At 44.1% G+C, this 21,793-nt stretch overlaps 1 protein-coding gene across 1 annotated transcript; it reads right to left on the bottom strand.

The window, feature by feature from the left end:
* Nucleotides 1-6,798: 6,798 nt before the first annotated feature.
* prdm13 (PR domain containing 13) lies at nt 6,799-21,405 on the bottom strand. The gene is made up of 4 exons (XM_073055415.1): nt 21,084-21,405; nt 18,475-18,606; nt 18,252-18,372; nt 6,799-9,339 (listed from the first exon to the last, which is right to left on the bottom strand). Exons 1-4 carry the CDS (start codon nt 21,222-21,224, stop codon nt 7,874-7,876), a joined length of 1,860 nt encoding a protein of 619 aa, XP_072911516.1. The 5' UTR covers nt 21,225-21,405; the 3' UTR covers nt 6,799-7,873.
* Nucleotides 21,406-21,793: the final 388 nt, after the last annotated feature.

The following is a 21,793-nucleotide window of genomic DNA, read 5'->3' as shown; positions in this document are numbered from 1 at the left end:
CTTTGTCTATCCTACTTGATATTTCTTCAAACAATTCTAACAAATTTGTCAGACAAGATTTTCCCTTGAGGAAACCATGCTGACTATGGGCTATTTTATCACGTGCCTCCAAGGACCCTGAATCATCTTTATTAAACAACTCCAACACCTTCCGAACCACTGAGATCAGACTAACTGACCCAGTTTCCTTTCTTCTGCTTCCCTCCCTTCTTGAAGAGTGGAGTGACATTTGCAATTTTCCAGTCTTCCAGGACCATTCCAGAATCTAGAGATTCTTGAAAGATCGTTACTAGTGCCTCCACAATCTCTGCAGCCACCTCTTTCAGAACTCTGGGGTGGACACCTGGTGACATCTACCTTTAGATCTTTCTGTTTCCCAAAAACCTTCCCTCTAGTTATGGTGACTTCCTACACTTCATGCCCCTGATGCCGGGAACTCCATCATACTCTCGTGTCTTCTGCGGTGAAGACTGATGCAAAATACTTATTCAGTTCATCCACCATTTTGTTGTCCCCTCTCCAGCATTGTTTTTCAGCAGTTTGATATCCACTCTCACCTCTCTTTAATAGGGGTATACAAAATTATGAGGGGTATGTATAGGGTAAATGCAAACAGGTGTTTTCCACTGAAGGTGAATGAGACCACAACTAGAGGTCATAGGTTATGGGTGAAAGGTGAACATGAGGGGCAGCTTCTTTACTCAGAGGGTGGTGAGAAAGTGGAATGAGCTGTCAGCACGACTGGTAGATGCGGCATCAATTTCAACATTTGAGAGAAACGTGGATAGTTACATGGATGGGTGGGGTATGGAGGGCTCTGGTCGGGGTGCCAGTCGATGGAACTAGGCAGATTAATGATTCACCGCAGACTAGATGGGCCAAAGGGTCTGCTTCTTTCCTGTTGCTTTCTGTGACTCGAGCAATGATCCTTGAGGAACACCAATGGTGAAAGTGCAGTCGTAGGAAGGGTCGAAGCTGCAAGTGGCTTTCAGAAACCATTAGATGATGGGGAATGGAAGCCAGTTGAATCAGAATCAGGTTTAATATCACTGATGTATGTCATGAAATTAGTCATTTTGTGCTAACAATACATAAAATGTGCTATATATTACACTAAGATATAGACAGCATATACATGGATATATAATAAGTAGTGCAAAAATAAAGAGGTGGTGTTCATGGGTTCTAGGACCATTCAGAAGTCTGATTGCAGAGGGAAAAGATGTTCCTAAAATCGTGTGAGTGTGTGTCATCAGGCTCTTGTACCTCCTCTCTGATTGTCGTAATGAGAAGAGAGCAAGTCCTGGATGGTGGGTTTCCTTAATGATGGATGCTGCCTTCTTGAGGCATCGTCTTCTGATGGTGGGGAGCTTCATGCCGATGATGCAGCTGGCTGAGGTTGCAAACTCCTGCCGATGTTTCCAGTCCTGTGCTGTCGCCCTTTCACACCAGACATCAATGCAACCAGCTAGAGCGCTCTCCGCGGTACCTCCGATGAAATTTACTGGAGTCTTTGGTGACAGACCAAATATCCCCAAACTCTTAGAGAAATATAACCAGTGATGTGCCTTCTCCATTGTTGTGCTAACATGTCAGACACAGGATAGATGTTGACACCCAGGAACTTGAAGCTGCAAATGCACTTCACTGGCAGAGCTACAGACAAATTAAAGACAATTATAGGGTTACCAAATTCAAAGGCTACAGAAAATTGTAATGATTGAAGAGGAATAGATTCACCTGGAATACCAATCAGAACTTTGTCCAGAGGTAAAAACATTGGGTGGCATGTTGTGTAGTGGTTAGTTTACAGCACCAGTGATCAGGGTTTGATTACTGCAGTTGTCTCTAAGGAATTAGTACATGCTCAATGTTCCGGTGTGGGTTTCCTCCCACATTCCAAAGCCTTACCAGCCAGGGTGAGTAATGTTGTGAACATGCTATGTTGGCACTAGAAGCTTGGCAATACTTGCACGCTCCCTTCAGTACATCCACAGGCCGTTGATTGTTAATGAAAACAATGCATTTCACTGCATGTTTCAATGTGCATGTGACAAATAAAGCTCATCTTTAAAAATACTTGGACTGGAATTTTACATCTAAGCCACCTCTGTCACCCAAATCAATCCATCCATCAGTTCTTTGTCTAATCTACTAATATATTATTCTATTAATGTTCTGTTATACCTAAGGTGTGGATATAAAAACATGGATAAGACTACCTGATTCATATACTTTATTTTAAAAAAACCCAATAAATTTGGTTCCAGGCCTTTGATATTATTGAAACCCCTCCTCCCATTTACAAAATAGTGGGATCATATCAGAGCATTTTTTTATTCGTGCTTTCTGGGTTTTGAGGTTTTACTAGTGAAAGTCTTCTTTATGTCCCTGGCATCATTTGCCCCAGTTCCACTTCAATCGGGGTGGGTTCCACACGAGGCCGCAATGTACCACAGGCATGACTTGTGAACATTCAGATCAAACAACTCAGAACCAGTATGAGGTTTATTATCACTGATAAGTGTGGAATTTGTAGTCTTGCAGCAGCAGTGCCGTTATTTACTTACTTACGCCCATCAGTCCTGCTGGGGCACAGCCTGCTGACAGTGGCTTGCTGGAGTCCTCTGACTAGGGCTAGTTTTTAAAGTTGGTTTTTAACGGGATTGGGGTTGCCAGCCCCATGCCCAAAACTCCTCCTTTCACAGCCATGGCGGTAGTGGTGCTATCAGTACAGTGCAAATCATAAAATCACTATAAACTACAATAAGAATATATTTAAAGACAAATGAACTATAAAAGAGAGAGAGAGAGCAAAATAGGAGGGTAGTGCTCACGAGTTCGGAAATCTGACGGCAGAAGGGAAGAAGCTGTTCCTAAAACATTCGGTATAAATATTGCCAACAGTTGATGGGAAATTTGACATTTTCTACCAATCAGTCCAACCTGTAAGACTGTTGTGTTATTGGCTTTTAATACTTCTCAGGAAACCCCAGTCTTTATGCATCTGAGACTCTGCGTGAACTCTCCTAAAATGGATGGATTTTAAAATGAAACTCCAAAGCACAATTAATGCAACATTAAACCGAATACGAGTCAAAAGCTTTGCTTTCCACGTAATTCCCTTTGTGCCTCTCATTTACTCTCTGACCCTCTTCCTCCTCCTCCTCCTCCCCCCCCCCAAAAAAAAAGCTTCTCTGTTCATTAAAATGCCTGCAGACATTTATTTTACTTGGACTGGGTTCTGATATTTATCTTGCTTTGCTTTCTACTACAAAATGACATTACCACTCGCTACTTTATCATTTCCTGTCGGTCACCTCATGTACAGACGCTCCTGTGCCAAGCGTAACTTTATGCGCATGCAGTCAGTCTGTGTGCATAAGCTATTACTGACGAAGGGTCTCGGCCCGAAACATTGACAGTGCTTCTCCCTATAGATGCTGCCTGGCCTGCTGTGTTCCACCAGCACTTTGTGTGTGTTGCTGTTTGAATTTCCAGCATCTGCAGATTTCCTCGTGTTCGCTCCTTAGGTATTTATATGTATTGTTTTTTTAATTATTGTGGTTTTTTTTAGTTTTTTGTGCTGCATGGGATACGGAGTAACAATTATGTCGTTCTCCTTTACACTTGTGTACTAGGAATGACGGTAAACATTAAACAAACAATTACTGCCAGTGATTCCACGCAGGCAAGCGGTAAAGATCAAAAGATAGAAAAACTTCGTGAATGAGGCATAAAACTAAAGATGCGGGCGAGGAGAGTTACCGCTGATTTTGGACCATTTGTCTATTGGGGATACTGTCCGAATTCAGGCTCTGTACAGCAAATAATTCGTCGGCTGCTCGGCGAACCACGGCCCACCAGGCATTCTCCGGCCTTCGTGCGCATTCAGTCGGTGATTACTCACGCCCTATTTCAGCGCCTTTTCCCCCTGGATTTATCTCACTTCACTAAATTATAATAAAGACCCCGTTATAATGAAAAGGACGTAAGTTTTTCCTATCTATTTAAGTGCATACCGGGGCAGGAGCGGCGTTCGGAAACTGTACTATTCCCATGGAGAGGCCAACTGTCAATCAAACCGGCCCTGCCATCTAAATGTCAAGAGAACCAGTCCAGCTCCAAACACCCTCACACATTAACAGCCTCGGCGTCATGTAATTAAGACATGAGACATTGGAGCAGAATTTGGCCAAAAGGTCCACCGAGACTGCTCCGCCATTCCAATATGACTGATTTATTAACCCTCTTAATCCCATTCTCCTGCCTTCTCGCCGTAACGTCCTGACTAATCAACCCCCGCATTAAGTGTACATTATATCCGAGTATAATATACCACCGCATAGCTGACCAGCCCTAATATCGGAAATATCAGAGGACTAACTCTTGCAGAAAATCTGAAACTGGAACAGAAGACACTGCAAGTACACCAGTCAAATCTGCCCTCATCTATGGGCCGTTAATAACTTAGAGCGTGGTGTTTAGATTTAGAATGAATGCGCAGCGGTCATTTTATGTTCGTGGTTTCTGCTGTTGTAGCCCATCCACTTTAAGGCTCGACACGCTGTGCGTTCAGAGATGCTCTTCTGCACACCACTACAGTAACGCGTGGCTACTTGAGTTACTGACGCCTTCCTGGTATCTTGAACCGGCCTGGCCATTCTCCTCTGACCTCTCTCATTAACAAGGAGTTTTCACCAACGGAACTGCCTCTCACAGGGTGTGTGGGGTTTTTTTTTGTTTGTTTTCGATTTTGTTTTTCGCACTCTTCTCTGTAAACTCCAGACGGGGAAACCCCAGGTGATCTGAAACGCTCAGACCACCCCGTCTGGCACCAACAATCATTCCACCGTCAAAGTCACTTAGATCACATTTCTTCCCCCTTCTGATGTTTGGCCTGAACAACAACTAAACCTCTTAAACACGTTTATATGGCTTTTATGCAATGAGCTGCTGCTTAACAAGACAAGAAGCCATGGTCACAGGAAAGATATCAGCATGGATAGAAGATTGAGGCAAACAGTGGAAGAAAAGAGAGCCTTTTCTGATTGGCTGCCATTGACTGGTGGTGTTCTGCGGGGGTCGGTGTTGGGACCATTTCTTTTCACGTTATATGTCAATGACTTGGATAACAGAATTGATGGCCTTGTGGCCAGGTTTGTGGATAATATGAAGATAGGTGGAGGGGCAAGTAGTGTGGAGGAAGGAGGGAATCTGCAGAAGGACTTAGACAGAAAAGGAGAATGGCCAGAGATCTGGCAGATGGAATATAGTGTTGGGAAGTGTATAGTCATCACTTGGCATAGACTATTTTCTAAATGGGGAGAAAATTCAAAAATCAGAGGTGCAAAGGGACTTGGGAGTCATTGTGCAGGATTCCCTAATGGTTAACTTGCAGGTTGGGTCAGTCACAAGGAAGGTAAATGTAATAGCAACATTCATTTCAAGAGGATTGGAATAGTAGAAGCAAGGATATAATGATAAGGCTTCATTAGGCATTGGTCAGACTGCATTTGGAGAATTGTGTGTAATTTGGGGCCCCTTATCTAAGAAAGGGTGTGCTGGCATTGGAGAGGGTCCAGAGGATATCCACGAGAATTATTCCTGGAATGAAAGGGTTAACGTATGAGGAGCGTTTGATGGCTCTGGGCCTGTACTCGCTGGAGTTTAGAAAAATGAGGAGGGATCTCATTGAAATCTATGGAATATTGAAAGGTCAGGGTAGAGTGGAGGTGGTGAGTCTCGGACCAGAGGACACAACCTCAGAATAGAGGGATGCCCATTTAGAACAGAGATGAGGAGGAATTTCTTTAGCCAGAGGGTGGTGAATCTTTGGAAATCATTCTTACAGATGGCTGTGGAGGCCATGTCATTTTGCACATTTAACGCGGAGGTTGATAGGCTATTTACTAGTCAGGGCGTCAAAGGTTACGGGGGGAAGGCAGGAGAATGGGATTGAGAGGGACCATAAATCAGCCATGATGATACGGCGGAGCAGATTCGATGGGCAGAATGGCCTGATTTGCATGCGTGATTAAAAATTCGCATTAATCTGCAGATGTACATGTGCACCTAATAAAGTGGCCACTGAGTGTACACGCCACGCTCTCGTCAGAAACTATTACTGCATCTCAAGCTCCACGGTATTTCCCTCTGCACCAAGTATCTGCCAATTTATGTTTTGAAACACTTAAGATTTATTATTGAGGTTTTTTTAATGGATTCTTTAATAGTACGTAGAAAAGGTGTTTATAAGATAGTTTATATGCATAGATTGATTGCATGTATGTAAAGTGACGCTAAGCACGGGACTGTCTGCGCATGTTGACAGTGACAGGTAGTGGTGATTGGGAGTGTGGAGGGGTGGATTAGTGGAGGAGTGGAGGTGTTGATCAGCCTTGAGGCTTGTGGAAAGTAACTGCTTTGCAGCCTGATGATCCTGGGGTAGCCTCCCTCCCAATGAGAGTGCGACAGGTTTTGTTTAGACATCTCAGACAGACGGGGGGGGAAAGTCAGGGTTGAAAATTATGTTTACAGTGGAAATGTTCGATCTAATCGAGACAACCCGATGACAAAATCCTAAAATGCATCACTGCTTTTACATAAATCGCTTTTCCCACACCCTGGTCCTAATCAGCGGCAGATTCTCGAATGATTTCCAAGTAATGTTAGTTTAAGAAACTAAAACAAAAGGAAAGTTTGGATTTATTTCAAGACGGCGTTAATTGACGCACTGTTTTAACTTTAGTTGCAAGTTCAAACTCAAAAGAACTTATTTCGGAGTTAAAAGTTTATTTGCAAATTCGCGCACAATGCATGGTAACGAAAAGGCGATTATCGGGTGCACTGTACATCAGTCAATATATAAAAAACAAATTCACAACATGTTTATCGACCACGAAAAATTATATTCTCTTTAAAATTATATATAGCATTGCCACGTACTTTCAGATTCATGCTTTTAATACGTCTTCAGAAAACACGTGAACAGAAAAAAATGATCAAAATAATCAGATGCTTTAAAAAATCGTAACCATCAATCTATAAACAACAGTGCCTCTGTAATGTTCCGCGCCCACGTTTAGTGCTTTAAAGCCTGACCCTTTAAGGACGCGAGTTTACACCAAATTAAATAATTGCTCCCAGCTCTACATCATATGTCACTTTCAGCTTTGTCTGCTAGAAAAGTATTTTGATATTCACACATTTGCCTAAGCGATTGTTATTCATTCTGGTCCTGATGACTGATTAATCAACGGGAAGTCACGATGAGGATTCTTCCGTTTATTGCAGTGTGTGTTGAATTTAAAATTAACGCTATGAGAATATTACAACGACAGCTAAAACTGATAGGAAGTATAGAGATTTTTAGTGAAGTTACTGATACTCAATTTGTTATGTTGTCACGGTCGTTTTAAGTTATTGTATTGAGAAATTCAGCTCGGAACAGTCCCGTCGGGGGAACGAGCCGCGCTGCCCAGCATCCCGCCTATTTAACCCTAGTCTAATCGCAGGACAATTTACAAAGACCAATTAACCTACTAACCGGTACGTCTTTCCGGAGCACCCGGAGGAAACCCACGCGTTCATGGAGGGAAGGTGCAAACTCCTTACTGTAGTAGCGTCGCGCTAACCGCTACGCTACTGTGGCGCCCTCTATTAAGTTCTCTAATTATTAAACGGCAGAGGCTTGGCATTCAAGAATTGCACAGAATGGAAAACGATTCGGATACTGGTTCTGATATTGCTCTTCCCTAATAAATATCCTATACGATACGGTCACCGAAAGGCACAATTCCTATCATCTTATATACAAAATAAACAGGCTTCAAGCGTTTTGGGGTTTTGGCAATTCACGTGTCAGTTCTATTCACTGATCATTGTTCCTTCCTGAATCTTGGTCGCTCTGATCGTCAGTAAAACACACATCCACGTCGCTCTCGTTGCTGTGGTCACTTTTCTGCTCGGCTTCGTCCATTTTGCTGTCTGCCTTGTGAATATTTTGCCCTGGGTGTCGGGATTTCACATGCCTCTCCAAATCCCTGCGACGCACCAACACCTTGCCGCAGAATTCACACCTGTAAGGCGTGTTCCCCTCCGCGTGTAAGCGGATGTGTTTGTTGAGGTTGCTGGGATCTCCGAAAGGTCGGAGGCAAACTTTGCACTTTAGAGGCTTGTAGCCCGTATGTGTCCGCATGTGGATTTTAAGGCCGTATTTACGGGAGTAGAGCTTACCGCAGTATAGGCAGAGGTGACCCTTTTTGGGTTTGCCGCTGGAAGTGGTGGTGGTCGAAATGGACTCCAGTCGGGATCTGTTCTTTTCCGCGGCGATGCTGCTCAGTTGCTGGGTGTGCATTGCGATTTCTCGGTCGATGTTGGTGATGGAGCCAAGTTCCGGATTGAGGGATGGGGCGCCAAAGTAGGTGACGGTCTCTGGGTACTTGACCAAGTTGCTGAAGTGGAACTTCAGGGGGTAATAGGGGGAGCTGTAGAGGAATTCGCCATTGTACACGGTCAAGGGCATCAGCGGAATGTTGCATTCCCCGGGGAAAGGCTTCACACCTTCAAAGGGAGGAATGGAGAACCTCTCAAAATGGACGCCGCTTGGAATGGTGGCGCAGCGGCTCGGAGACAGACTGGTGTGGAAACCCCTTTCGACGTGTTTGAAGGCCGACGTCTCTTCAAAGTTGCTAAACAAAGGAAAGCCTCTGGTGCTGTCACTGCAGGGCAGTGCGGGGGCCGGGGGCTCTATTGAGTGGATGCACTTGGAAGGGTGGCTTCCTACCATGGTCTCGCTGGTAGAACGCGGCGGTTTCATGCTGGTGAGCAGTTTATTGAAAGTCATTCCATTTGTCTTGCCGCTGCAGTCACCGCCCGGCTCGGAAGATATTAACTTTGATAATCCGGTAGGTTTGAACGCGGATCTAATCCCAGGATGAAAGCCCATCGCACTGACTATTGAGGAAGTCTCGCTGAGGGTGGCCAGGGAAGCGTGGCTTCGGGCTGAGTTAACGCTCATATCCAAAGCCCGGTCCTGTTCATCCACCGACCCCGCTGACTTCTTAATCAGGGAGGCTTTGGCCAGGAATGGCGAAACTGATGGTTTACCCTCCTCTGCAGAGACGGGTGAGATTTGATGGCCATTCCTCAGCGTCGCTGAACTGGATTTGTCTGCACTCTTCGGCGACCTGCTGAAAGTTTCCGAGATCCGAGTCTGGTCGTTGTTGATGAAACCTCTGCCGTTACTCAGGGTGCAGTGGAAGTGTATGTGAGCCTTTAGCGTGTTCGGATATTTAAACGTTCTCCAACAGTACCAACAAATATAGCGCTCTTCGCCTACGGAACAGGAAAAAAACACACTGAGTTTTAGAGTGAAATTGCAAATGTTTTTTTTTACTGGAAAGACATACAGCAAGGATAAACCATAGAAACGTAGACGTTAAGCACAAGAGCCATTTAACACGAGTGGACATGCCCCTTTAGAACAGAGATGAGGAGGAATTCCTTTAGCTAGAGGGTGGTAAATCTGTGAAATCCATTGCCACGAGTGGCTCTGGAGAGCCAGTCTTCGGGTGTATTTAAAGGAGGGGGGGGTGATAGGTTCCTGATTAGTCAGGGCGACAAAGGCTGCAAGGAGAGGCAGGAGAATGGGGTTGGGAGGGATAATACATCAACAATGACGGAATGGCAGATCAGGCTAGATGGGCCGAATTGCCTAAATTGTTTTCCTTACACGGCTTTCAAATTATTGCTCATATTTCAACAGTTAAGTGAGTAAAGTTCAAAATAAGTTTCCTATCAATGGACATCAAATGCCATCTCGGGATTCATTTTCTTGCAGGCACCCGCAGGAAAACAAAGAACTAGAATAGAATCCACGAAAAAAAACGACATATCCAACAGGACCGAAACACCCAATGTGCAAAACGGTACATTGGTACAAAATAGTACCAATTCTACCAATGGTACAAAATGATACAAAAATACAAAAAAGTAAACAAAAATATATAGAACGTAGAAATAAGCTGCACGTTGCAAAACAAAAGGTCTGATATTAAGGTAGGGCAAAGATCAGTTTTCAATTCTTGTTCACACCCTCTGCCTTCAAGATTCAAGATTCACAAGATTGTCTACTGCCATTCTTTCGCACACAGGTGTAAAGGAGAAGAAAATGATTGCCACTCCGGATCCCATGCAGCACAAAGAAACACAATAAATGAAAATATAGAAAATAACCCCATGAACACAATGTACAGGTGACTGTAAAGTGGCAGTGCTACGAGTCATGAGGGGTGTGAAGGCGCTGCGGGGAGGCGTGTCTGATGTGGGTTTACTGGTTCTGGGTTTACTGGTTTTGGGCTAGTGAGCGGAGTGGTTGATCAGCCTTACTGCTTGGTGGAAGTAACTATTTTTTATGTCTAGTGATCCTGGCGTGGGTGGGCTGCGTAGCCTCTTCTCTGATGGTCCATGAACAGAGTGAATGAGATCCTTCATGATACTGTTGGCCTTTATGTCAGACACCTTCCCGTATATATGTCCTTGCTGACGAGTTGGCTGGTGCCGGGGCTGCGTTGGGCAATCCTAGCTACCCGTTGTGGAGCTCTCCAGCCCGCCGCAGTGCATCTATCTGCCCAGGATCGGAAAGGTCTGCACAAAGTTGTAAACTTCATCATCAGCGCTAGCCTAGCCAGCATCGGGGACATCTTCAAAAAAGCGAAGCCTCAGAAAAGCGGCATCCACCAGTAAGTACCCCCATCACCCAGGACGTGCCCTCTTCTCATTGCTACGATTAACGAAGAGGTACGGGAGCTTGAAGACACACACACTCAACGTTTTGGGAACAGCTTCTTCCCCTCCACCATCGGATCTCTGAATGCACAATGAACCCATGCACACCACCTATTTTTTCTCTTGCCGTACACAAGTTATTTAATTTTGTATACCGTATATCTTATTGTAACCTATATTTTTTTTTATTATGTGTCGCTCAGTACTGCTGCGGGAAAACGACAAACCTCAAAACATATGCCGGCGATATAAAACCTGATTCTGATTCTGATGCGCGTGTTCGGGTGCTCTCCACTGCGCATCTGTAGAAGGTCGAGAGTATTGATGTGCACCAGGCCGAGTTCTGTGACCCAACCCAAAAACTTTACAAATTAAATGGTAGTAAGTGTAAAAGGAAGTCAGCGGGACAAACAACTCAGCGGAGTGATGTATATGCATTTCTTAGTCCGGTTATTCATTATTCTCTTCTCTAAGGAGGAAACGTAAGCCTGATCAGGCATACACAATCTAGACAGTTAATGTTTTGGGCTTTACCAGCCTTCGAGGTGATAACAGCTGTTCCTTGAAATCATGGGGCGCTTGAAACAATGCACTAAGCCCATCTGTTGATGCTGAAGAGAGGAGGCGTATGGCAAGGAGTTGAACAAACTGCCCAAAGAGCAATATATATATCATAAGCTTCTCATTAAAGTGGGAACAATGTCCAGAATATTAACGTGCGCTATTCAAAGACAAACAATTCCTTGAGGTGCCCTCATTTGTAGATACTGCAATGAAAGAATGGCGTCAAACTGTTCATTGTACAACATAAAGCAAGGCTCTCAATCTTTGACCATCAGCTCACTCTTTTATCTTTTCACACAAGAGATTCTGCAGATGCTGGAAATCCCGACGAACACCCACAAAATGCTGGAGGAACTCAGCAGGTCAGGCAGCATCTATGGAAAGGATTAAACAGTCGACATTTCGGTCCTGATGATGGGTCTCGACTCGAAACGTCAACTTCTTTCCATAGATGCTGCCTGACTTGCTGGTTTCCTCCAGCATTTTGTGTGTGTTTATCTTTTCCAATGTTTCAATTTCACTATAACTATTTTCCCCTTTATTCTCTTTAATTCTGTTTTACTATATCCGTTCTCGTCACCTATTCCCCTTTAATGTAGTTCTCTTCTCTCATCTTTTTGTTTCTTGGATGCAGTCCCAACATATGTGCCCCGACCTAATGCTTCTTCATAGAAAACTTTGCTTACGGTCTATTCCCACGTCCATTAGAATCCATGTTATTTTGTAACTGACAAGCCTATATTACAAGTATAATTATAATTAACTTGACGCATTGTCGATTTTCATTTTAACAATGTGCACGTATTGTGTACAATTGGAAAAGTTCGATCGAACTTTGTTCTGGTGTTTTAAGACTGGAAACGCCTGCAAAGCATCTGAATGTGTTAGTCTGCCGGTGCTTTGCTGAAAATTAGCACGAGACAAAATCATTTCGTCTTCCTAACTCGCTGATACTTTTGTTCTGACTCTGTCTCAGGAAACGCGCCAGAAACAACGCCGATTCACACGCCAGACATAATAAATATCCGACTTGAATATTTCTTACAGAAACGGTCCAAATGCACGGTTTTAGTTCTTCCAGCGGCAAGCTTGTGATTTTGAAATGTTGTTATCACGTTGAAAGCTTCAATGGCATCGAATAAATGTATAGTGGCAAGTTTCGGGGCTGTTTCCGTTCAACTTAAATGCTCGCTTTCAAGCTGGCGCTACTGCATGCCTAACAATGCACTTTATTCTAACCAGCTTGCGGCAATGTATTTGTAAATCCGTCGTTCACCTTAACTAGGTATGGAAACGTAATCTTCAGTAATTGATTAAAACCACACTTTGGAATCTGTTATCAATAGCTTTTTAAAATAATTCGTATGATATACTAATTAAATAAAGATTAACGCTGTATCTTACAAAGTTTTGAAACTAATGCCATCTCAGGAAGCATGGCACCAGGGGCGTCAAGGTAGCGTGGCGGTTCGGTGTCGGAGTGCGGAGTACAATTCCGGAGTTCACTCTGCGTGCTTCCCGTGAACGTGAGGGGTTCTTCCAGGTGCTCTGGTTTCCTCCCACAGTTAATTGTTCATTGTAAGCTGCCCTGTGATTAGACTAGGGTTAAAATGGGCAATTTGCTTGGCAGCGCGGCTCATTGGGACGAAAGGCCCTGCCCCGCGCTGTGCCTCTGATAAAAATAAATGAACCGATAAAATAAACATTATTTATCGAAATATTATTATTTACCGTTTCCTGTGTTATACAAATGTATAGTGGAAAGAGGGGGTGGTGAGGTTAGGGGCTCAAAGCCTTATTTTAAAACGGGGTGCAATCGTTAGTTACAAGCTGAAACCTCTATTCTAAGAAAAAACAAACAGAAACGTTAAATAGTGTGAAAAATGCAAACCAATAAAACAGGTATTTATAAGTGTATTTTAAATTGTACAGAAGTCAAATGATTCGGATATTTTTACTGGTAGTCCACATTATGGAGTATAAATACCATCCGCAGCCTATTTAAGGATTACGGATATCGAGTGCACAACCCAGAGCAGCAAACACAGAATGCTGGAGGAACTCGGGCCTCGGCTCCAAATGTCATTTCCATTGATACTGCCTGAACGGCCGAGTTCCTGGAGCATTCTGTGTGCGTTGCTCTGGATTTCCAGCGTCTGCAGAATCGCTGCTGCACGATTCAGTAGTTTATATGACTGGTTCAGTCGTCTGGGTTCAAAGTGAGCAATGGTCTTAATGCCAGCATCGGAGTTCAGGTGAAATGATTTTACGCGACCTGCAAAAACCCCTTACAGAAAGCGAGTTCTTCGATTTCTACAAATGTACCCTTGGAGGGCATTCCAACTGGTTGCCTCATGTCCGGTCTGGAGGGGCCACTGCACAGGGTCGGGAAAAGCTGCAGCAAGTTGTAAACTCAGCCAGCTCCATCATGGGCACTGGCCTCCCCAGCATCCAGGACATCCTCCAAAGGCAACAACACCTTCTCAGCAACAAGGACACGTTCAATAGATGATGCCTCAAAAAGGTGGCATCCATCATTAAGGACCCCCATCACCCAGGACATGCCCTCTTCTCATTGCCACCATCATGGAGGAGATACAAGAGCCTGAAGACACGTACTCAACATTTCAGGAACAGCTTTCTCCCCTCCACCATGAGATTTCTGAACCGGACCTTACCACGCTATTTTTTTTTCATCTTGTTCTGCACGACTTATTTAATAATATAGATAATTGTAATTTATGGCTTTTTTATGTATTGAACTTTACTGCTGCCGCAAAACAACAAATTTCACGACATATACCAGTGATATTGAACATGATTCTGACTCTGAATTGGTGTTTATAATTTCAGTATTACCGCATCAATAAACTATTGACTGAAATATTGATTCATTGTACGTTGAAGGGTCGCTTTGGAGTATTTTTAACTACACCTGTTTCTTTCAGGTTTATTAGAAGTACAGACATTACATTTTTTAATAGCTCGGGTCTCCGCAGCAGCGTTGGACTGCGTGTATGGCGTATTTACATTGTATTACAAAAGGAAGAAACTGCAACAGTCGTTTTGCACTGCTGTGCGCTCGGTCCGTTATTATTCAGGGTCCTTCATGCACATCCAATCTATAGTAGGTGGTCTTTAAGCGTTGGGATGGGGCCGTAGGTCTCGGGAAGAGGCGTGTACGTTGATTTTTTTTGGGGGGGGGAGATTCTGTAAAGCTTCTTGTAATAATTGGGGAGTTTTGTTTTCAAAATCAGAATCACAGTCAGGTTTAATATCACTGGCATGTTTTGTGAAATTTTGTTGTTCTACGAAAAGTACAATTAAAAGGAACCTATAAATTGCATCAAGAACTGTAATAATAGATAAATAAATTAATTAAATAAGTAGGACAAAAAGAGAGCAAAATTTTTTTTTAAATCGAGTGAGACAGTTTACTTGGGTTTATTTTCTGTTCAGAAATCTGATGGTGGAGGGGGAAGAGGCTGTTCCTGACACGGTCAGCGTTTGTCTTCAGGCTCCTGTACGGTGGCAGTGAGGAAAACGTAGCCCAAGCCAGAATTTTAGTAACCCCCATTACCTTACAACTTGGATTAGAGATGACAGAGGTTTAGCCACCCTCCCCTTCTCCGTCAAAAATCACCAGCACCACGTCCCTTTGAAAAGTGGGACTTCAAGCTGAATTCAATATTGGATGTACTATGCGAGTATTCCTTTGAAGAGCACAATATTGCGCCCATCCACAATTTGGAGCCAATTGTGCCTTCTAGTTAATGCACCCGAAGTCCACCCCACATCACCTCTGCGCGCCCCCTGGACCCTGACGCAAATAGCCCTTGCCCCATTTTATTTCGCATTGACCAATTTCGTTAAACAATTATATCTATATTTTGCGGTTATTATTATTATTATTATTATTATTATTATTATTATTATTATTATGTTCTTTATCTTTTGCGGGGTCTTTTTTTTTTGGGCCGCATCGGATCCGGAGTAACAATGGTTTCGCTCTCCTTGCACTTGCGTGCAGGAAACCACGTTAACCAAACTCGGGTCTGCCTGCGTGTGTTATTTACAGTTGCATCACGACCTGATATAGAAACATCATTGCTCACAACGGAGAAGTTCATCTCAGGGCAGTATACCTACTGTAATAATCATTTCACTTCCACATTTGAAATGAATAACGATGCAATTACTAAAACATGGATCTCCCTGTATTACTTCTCACAGTCCGCTAAACATTTCTGGAAATGAAGACGGGTCATATATGAAATCACCAGCGTCGAAGGGGTGGGAGGGGGCGAAGGTCAGCCAACAGCTTGACAGATTCTTAATTATACTTTTAATCTAATTTTCCTTGAAATTACATATGTTTCACGTCAGCGCGGAAGACGATAAAACATGGGCTCAGGATCAGTCCGCTGATTTATTACCCCTCTCGACCCCATTCTCCCTGTAGCTGTGGAAAAGGCCGCAGAAGTTGTCAAAACAGGAACGGCGAATGCTGAAGACACCCAGAGGTTCCAGCAAATGACCGCAGCCATTTCTGCATTCTCCACGGTAACGAAGCGGTTAGCGCGACTCGTCCTCTGTAAGGAGTTTGTACGTACTCCCTGTGGATTACGTGGGTTTTCTCCGGGCGCTCCGGTTTCCGCTTATAGCCCAAAGGCGAACCGGTGAGCGGGTTAATCGGAAATAGTCCTGTTAGGGTTAGGGTTAGGGTTAAATCTGGGTTTGCTGGGCGGCGCGACTCGGGGGGCCGGAAGAACCTAGTCTGCGCTGGATCGCTAAGTAGATAAGGAAATAAATTCTACCGAGTCCAGTCCGCCGAATCCTTCAGGGTACCGCGAAAACGCCAAGCCGTGCAGACAGCTCAAGAGCACAACTCTCAAGGGGCAGTAGCAGGCTGCGGGTGGCAGTGATCGTAGTCCAGAGCAGAATAGTACATTCAATAGAATGGTTAGTAGTTCTGTTAGCTGCCCACACGATATCGCCGTGTCTCTCCGCGGTTGTGAACATACGGAAGTCACGGTCACCGACCGCTAAGGGCAGGATATTGGGGACATGTATTTAACGTGGAGGCTCATGGGTTCTTGGTTAGTCCGGGTATCGAATTTTACGGAAAGAAGGCTGGATAATGGGGTTGAGAGGGAAATTCAGTCAGTCATGAAGGGAATGGCGGAGCAGAATCGAAGGGCCGAATGGCGTAATTCTGCTCCTACGCCTAATGGCCTTACGAGCCAGGCAAGTGCTCAGCCTGATCTGCTGAAAGTTGCCCAGACTTTTCAGTTTTTATTGCCGAAGCCCTGAGGAGTCTCTCGTCCCAGAGATCTCAACAAAGCAGGAAAAGTTGCATTCGATTCTAACAAAACCTCTGTCAAGATCGTTAAAAATGCGCCTTCCAAATTGAAAAGAGAAGCCAAGATTGTTCGGCCGTAATTACAGGTCAATTTCTCGGCAGATCAGTGGATGGATTTTCCAATAAACTCGCGTTTACTTTGACCTAAGTACAACGGAGAATTTCCCACTCGGGGTGGGGGTGGGGGGGAAGTATTCGGCTGGCTTCTCTCAAGTCCACGCCAGCACCGCTACTTGCTGCTGCTGCGGATGACTATCAATGATAAACGTAGGAGATTCTGCAGATGCTGGAAAGCAAGAGTGAAGCACACAAAATGCTGGAGGAACTCAGCAGGCCAGGCAGCATCTGTGGACGTGAATAAACAGTCGACATCCTTCTGGATTTTTCTTCTTCCCCCCCCCCCCCCCACCCCCTTTCCAGTCCTGACGAAGGGTCTCGGCCCGAAACGCCGACTGTTAATTCATTTCTGCAGATGCTGCCTGACCTGCAGAGTTCCTCCAGCATTTTGTGTGTGTGTTTACTCTATGACTATACACCGCCGTGATTCGCAACGACCTTGATATTCTGGGGCGCAGATTAGAAACTGGAGTTTGACCAGGGATACAGAGCGAGCAGTCATTTACAAAGGACGGTACACTGAAATTCCAATTACTGCAAGTTCAAACCGAACATACTCTATAATAAATTACCCAGCATAATCAAATTCAGACTATTTCATTGGACAAAGTGCTATTGACTCTAACACAGCAATAGAACTGAAAAGAACAATACCGCTTGCAGTTCAACCACGGGATTAATTTATCTTCTGTGTATATTAACACCCAATTGGAATCAATGCGAACTTATTCAGGAAATAAATAGAATGTTCTGTTGCCGAACAACTTCACATGAGTTAACTACTACCGGCAGAGACTGCAAATTTTCCAAATGCTACCCCAGTGCCCACATGATCGGGTCCCACTTCGGTTCAGCGCAATGACGTTACATTGCATCTAAACTGTAAATGGATAACACGCTCTGTTTCTGCCACTTCCCCTCCTGCGCCTAACGGGCTTATCGTCGAAAGTGAATCTCAAGGTAGAATGTGGTGATGATACACGCGTTAAATTTCATCCGGTTATAAAATTCACTTTGGACTTCGAACTTTTCGTTCGTCTTTCGCGAATTGCGATTACCCCGCCTCTCCTGAAATTGGAGGGTGAGAGTGTTAAAATAAAGGGGATTTGGCTATCTGTTGTAACCATACTCAAAGAGACAAAATACACCCAGTGCATAATTAAGGTATTATCGAATATAAATATAAACTGCTCTGCCGTCGATTGATACGTAAATATTAGCACTGCTCGTAGACATAAAGCAGACACTTGTAATTTTGCGTTTATATATTTATACACACAGAAGATTCGTGCAAGAGTATTGATTCTTAAACCTGTGTGCGGAAAAACTGCAGAAATACTTTCGAAGCAGCGTACACGTCTAGCGTTGCTCTTTCCCATTACTGTAGTGCAGCGAGAGCTGAGAAGATTGTCCCTACCTTTCTCATCGTGTGTCGGTGTAGCTGTGGTTGGTATATCGAGCCACTGAGCTAAAGAACTGGAATACCAAGCAGCTAACTCCTCTCCAGGCTGGATTTCCCTCAGTGTTCGGTAAAATATCTGCGGAAAGGAACGGATACCGACTCCTAACGATTAGATGTTACCAAACAGGGTTGATGGAAAACTATATTTCTGTCCCAAATACAGCGGATGTTGATGTACCTGTCCCCCCGGAAGGTCGGTGATTGCTTCTAAGTTCTGCTCTTGGATATGTCTGGCTGGTCGGATTAACTCTGTCCATTCCGGCACGGAGTCGCCGGCTTCATCAACCAAATCCCCTCTAACAAAACGCACCTGAAACACGTCCACAGCATCACAATTTAGGGAAGAGCATTTTTTTTTCAGATTCCTGCTTTATCTCTCTAATATTCGTTCCACTTCGCTGGTTATTTGCAATAGACACCCGCATCATAAAATATAGAATCGTGTTCACATCGCTCCGATTATAAAAACACCCGATTAAAGCAAAAACAAAATATATGGGCGCGCATGTTTATCTTAAACATGCGGGATTGTTTTAAAGTTGGTTAAGCAACAGTGTGTATACTAGACGTTTTCGCCAACCAAAGATGTTAGCTGTAACAAGACAATACTAAAGGATATGTGTGACCTGACGGGAACTGATGATGATGACACCAAAAACCACCCAGAGTGGTGGTGCGCGTCCGTGCGTCTGTTTCCCCGTGAGTGAGTGGGTGGGTGTGCGTGAATGTGAGTGTGACTGTGATTGTGTATATGTGAGTGTGTGTGTGTGTGTGTGTGTGTGTGTGTGTGTGTGTGTGTGTGTGTGTGTGTGTGTGTGTGTGTGTGTGTGAGAGAGAGAGAGAGAGAGAGACAGACAGACAGACAGACAGACAGACAGAGGGACAAGAGAGAGTGTTGAACTCTATGTAGGCCTGGGTTGCTTATGTTTCATTAAGCGACACAAACATTGGAAGAGTTGAACCTTACACTCAAACAAACGAACAAACGCCGTTTACATTGAAGCAGAATTCAGCTGTTGTTAGATAGTGTTGAAAGCTTTCTCACATTGTCACTGCGCGTTCCCCGGTGTTTCTGATTGTATATTGTTTAAGATTCGAATTACAGGCAGTAAAGGATAAGCAAGCAAATCCGATGTGCTTAGCAAATCAATACTTATCTTCTGCACACTGGCTGTTCATGCATAGAGATTCAATAGTCTTGCAGTCTCAGGAGAGAAATGCAATAGTATTTATGAAATCCGGTTGGTTCATCCTGACATAATCAACAGAGGGAAATTTGCAAAGATATAGGGGCAAGGGCGTGAGAGAGCAGGGCGAACCGGATTTCATAAATTCTATTGTATTTCTTTACTTCCTCTAAATGCCCGCAAGGAAATGAATCTCAGTGGAGTATATGGTGACGTACACGGACTTCGGTAATAAAATGAGTTTAAAAGTTTGAAAATTACTACACATCCGAGCTTCGGAATCTGAGAACACTGTTCTTAGTTGAACCCTACAGATACTACGGCGGCTTTGCCGTCCATTGGCCGGTGAGGTAGTGGTGACACCTGTTCGTGTCTGGCAGTTGTCCGATGGGGGAATCGAACTCTGCGGCGCACTCAGTGCCTATCTCCGAGCCTATACTATGCCTCTCGAGAATTCGAACACGCTGTCCGACGAGCAGACAACTCCAACTAACAGACATTGAAAATAAGCACCGTTAATCATGCGCCGTGAAGGGGAGATATTAACAAAATATGGGCGGGGCAAATGGTCGCAGGGTGGTGGGGGGGGCGGTTAGCTATTAATTAGGCAGAGCAGTCCTTCCGCGCGCAATAAAATGGAAACAGACGAGAAATAAATAACATTGTTTGTCAGGCCGTTTAAAAAGGATTTAACAAATTAAGAATCTGACCGTGACGACACGGTATCTACACCTGCTTAACGAAACTCGCGGTTATATGTGGCATAAGGCACTGCATAACTTTTCCTCTATACACACAAATAATCTTCCTGTGCATATTCCTCGTTTTAATATGCCAGCAAGGAGAGTAGCTTGTATCATTTGCGATTGATTGCGTTAAGCCTAACAGTTAAATCATAGACAAATAAATATGGGTTTATGGAAGGGGGCCGAGTCCAGCTAATATCAACTGTTCCGCTAAATCTCGTCGCTAAATGCATAAACTGAATTTATTCCAATATAATTTAAGATTTAAGTCAAGATAAAGGGGGTACTATTTCTGTGTTATCAGGGACATGGTTAAAGCTAGCGTGCAACGATTTTGAATGAAAATAATTAAGTATCTTGCAAACAACATTTTCCATTTAGATTATGGATCTCGACAAAGCAAAATAAATTAATTGAAATCTGACCGTTCGGTTAACTGTAGACCGTGATATTGAACCCTTTAACCGCACGCAATTGTAGAAATTAGATACAATAAAAGCAATCTGTCAATAACTTTAACAGAAGTTCACACTGTATGGTAATTTGCAAGGAAAATACAATTAACTAACAATTAGCGACTAAACGATTAGACTGGGATCCATGACAATGGACAACTGAAAACAATACCGGGAGAACTCCAGGGTGAGTGGTTCTTCCTCTAGTGTTTTATAGATGAATAAAGGATTTATTTGAAATATTATTTTGCCTGATTTAAGAGTGCGAATAATACATTCTAATTATAATTTGAAGCTGCTGTCCAACTACTCGGAAGTTAGCGTTTTCTCTCCCGCTCTCGAGAAATGAAAAAGGAAAACTATATATTAAATATTTCTGGTCGGCAACAAATGCATTACCTTTTTCTTGTTGCAATGCTCCTTGCGATCGGACATATATTTCCCCAGCTTAAAAATGCCCTGTACGGGACCTAGACGGAGCCCGGCCGGGATGATGCTTCCCGCGGTGACGGTGATCGCCGAACTCCGGGGGGTTTGCATAGCTCCGGGAATGCAGAGAGGGGAAAAGAAGGGGCTGAGGGAAGAGGGGTGGGTTGATAGCGAGATGAGACAGATATGTGTGTGTGTGTGTGTGTGTGTGTGTGTGTGTGAGCGAGCGAGAGAGAGAGAGTAGGGGAGAGAGAGAGAGGGAGGGAGAGGGGAGAAAGAGAGAGAGAGAGAGAGAGAGAGAGAGAGAGGAGATGGACACACACTGGTCTCCGCCTGTGAAATGACGCGCCGGAGCCCATGCGCTGCGCTTTTTCTATCCAAAGGGGGGACCGTTGCGTTGGAGCGGAGGGCACAGAGTGCCTCAGTTTGGTGAGAGAGTTTTGGTGCGATCACAGCTGCGAGCCGCAGCCCAAGAGGGTCAGAGAGAAACACATGGAGACTTTCCCTACCCAACTGAATAATAAAGTGCTCGAAACGGCAAAGAACAATGGCCTTAGCGACCTTCCCCTTCCTAAAATCCAATTTGTCAAGAGAGCAAGAAAGGCGATTGTGAATCAAAGGTCTGGCGGGTCCATTAATCGTCAGCTTGTGTTATTGTCCGGCAGACAGTTACGATATTT

The sequence above is a fragment of the Hemitrygon akajei genome, chromosome 9 (genome assembly GCF_048418815.1).
Source record: "Hemitrygon akajei chromosome 9, sHemAka1.3, whole genome shotgun sequence".
Lineage (NCBI taxonomy): Eukaryota > Metazoa > Chordata > Chondrichthyes > Myliobatiformes > Dasyatidae > Hemitrygon > Hemitrygon akajei.
This window is presented reverse-complemented; position numbering and strand designations above follow the sequence as displayed.

What these genes read in the sequence shown, in the direction of transcription:
- prdm13 (XM_073055415.1), bottom strand. Translation starts at nt 21,224, where the DNA reads ATGCAAACCCCCCGGAGTTCGGCGATCACCGTCACCGCGGGAAGCATC. An exon ending in AGCATTGCAACAAGAAAAAG is followed by an intron (nt 18,607 to 21,083) that starts GTAATGCATTTG and finishes GACGTGTTTCAG; the next exon opens with GTGCGTTTTGTTAGAGGGGA. An exon ending in ACCGACACACGATGAGAAAG is followed by an intron (nt 9,340 to 18,251) that starts GTAGGGACAATC and finishes CCTGTTCCGTAG; the next exon opens with GCGAAGAGCGCTATATTTGT.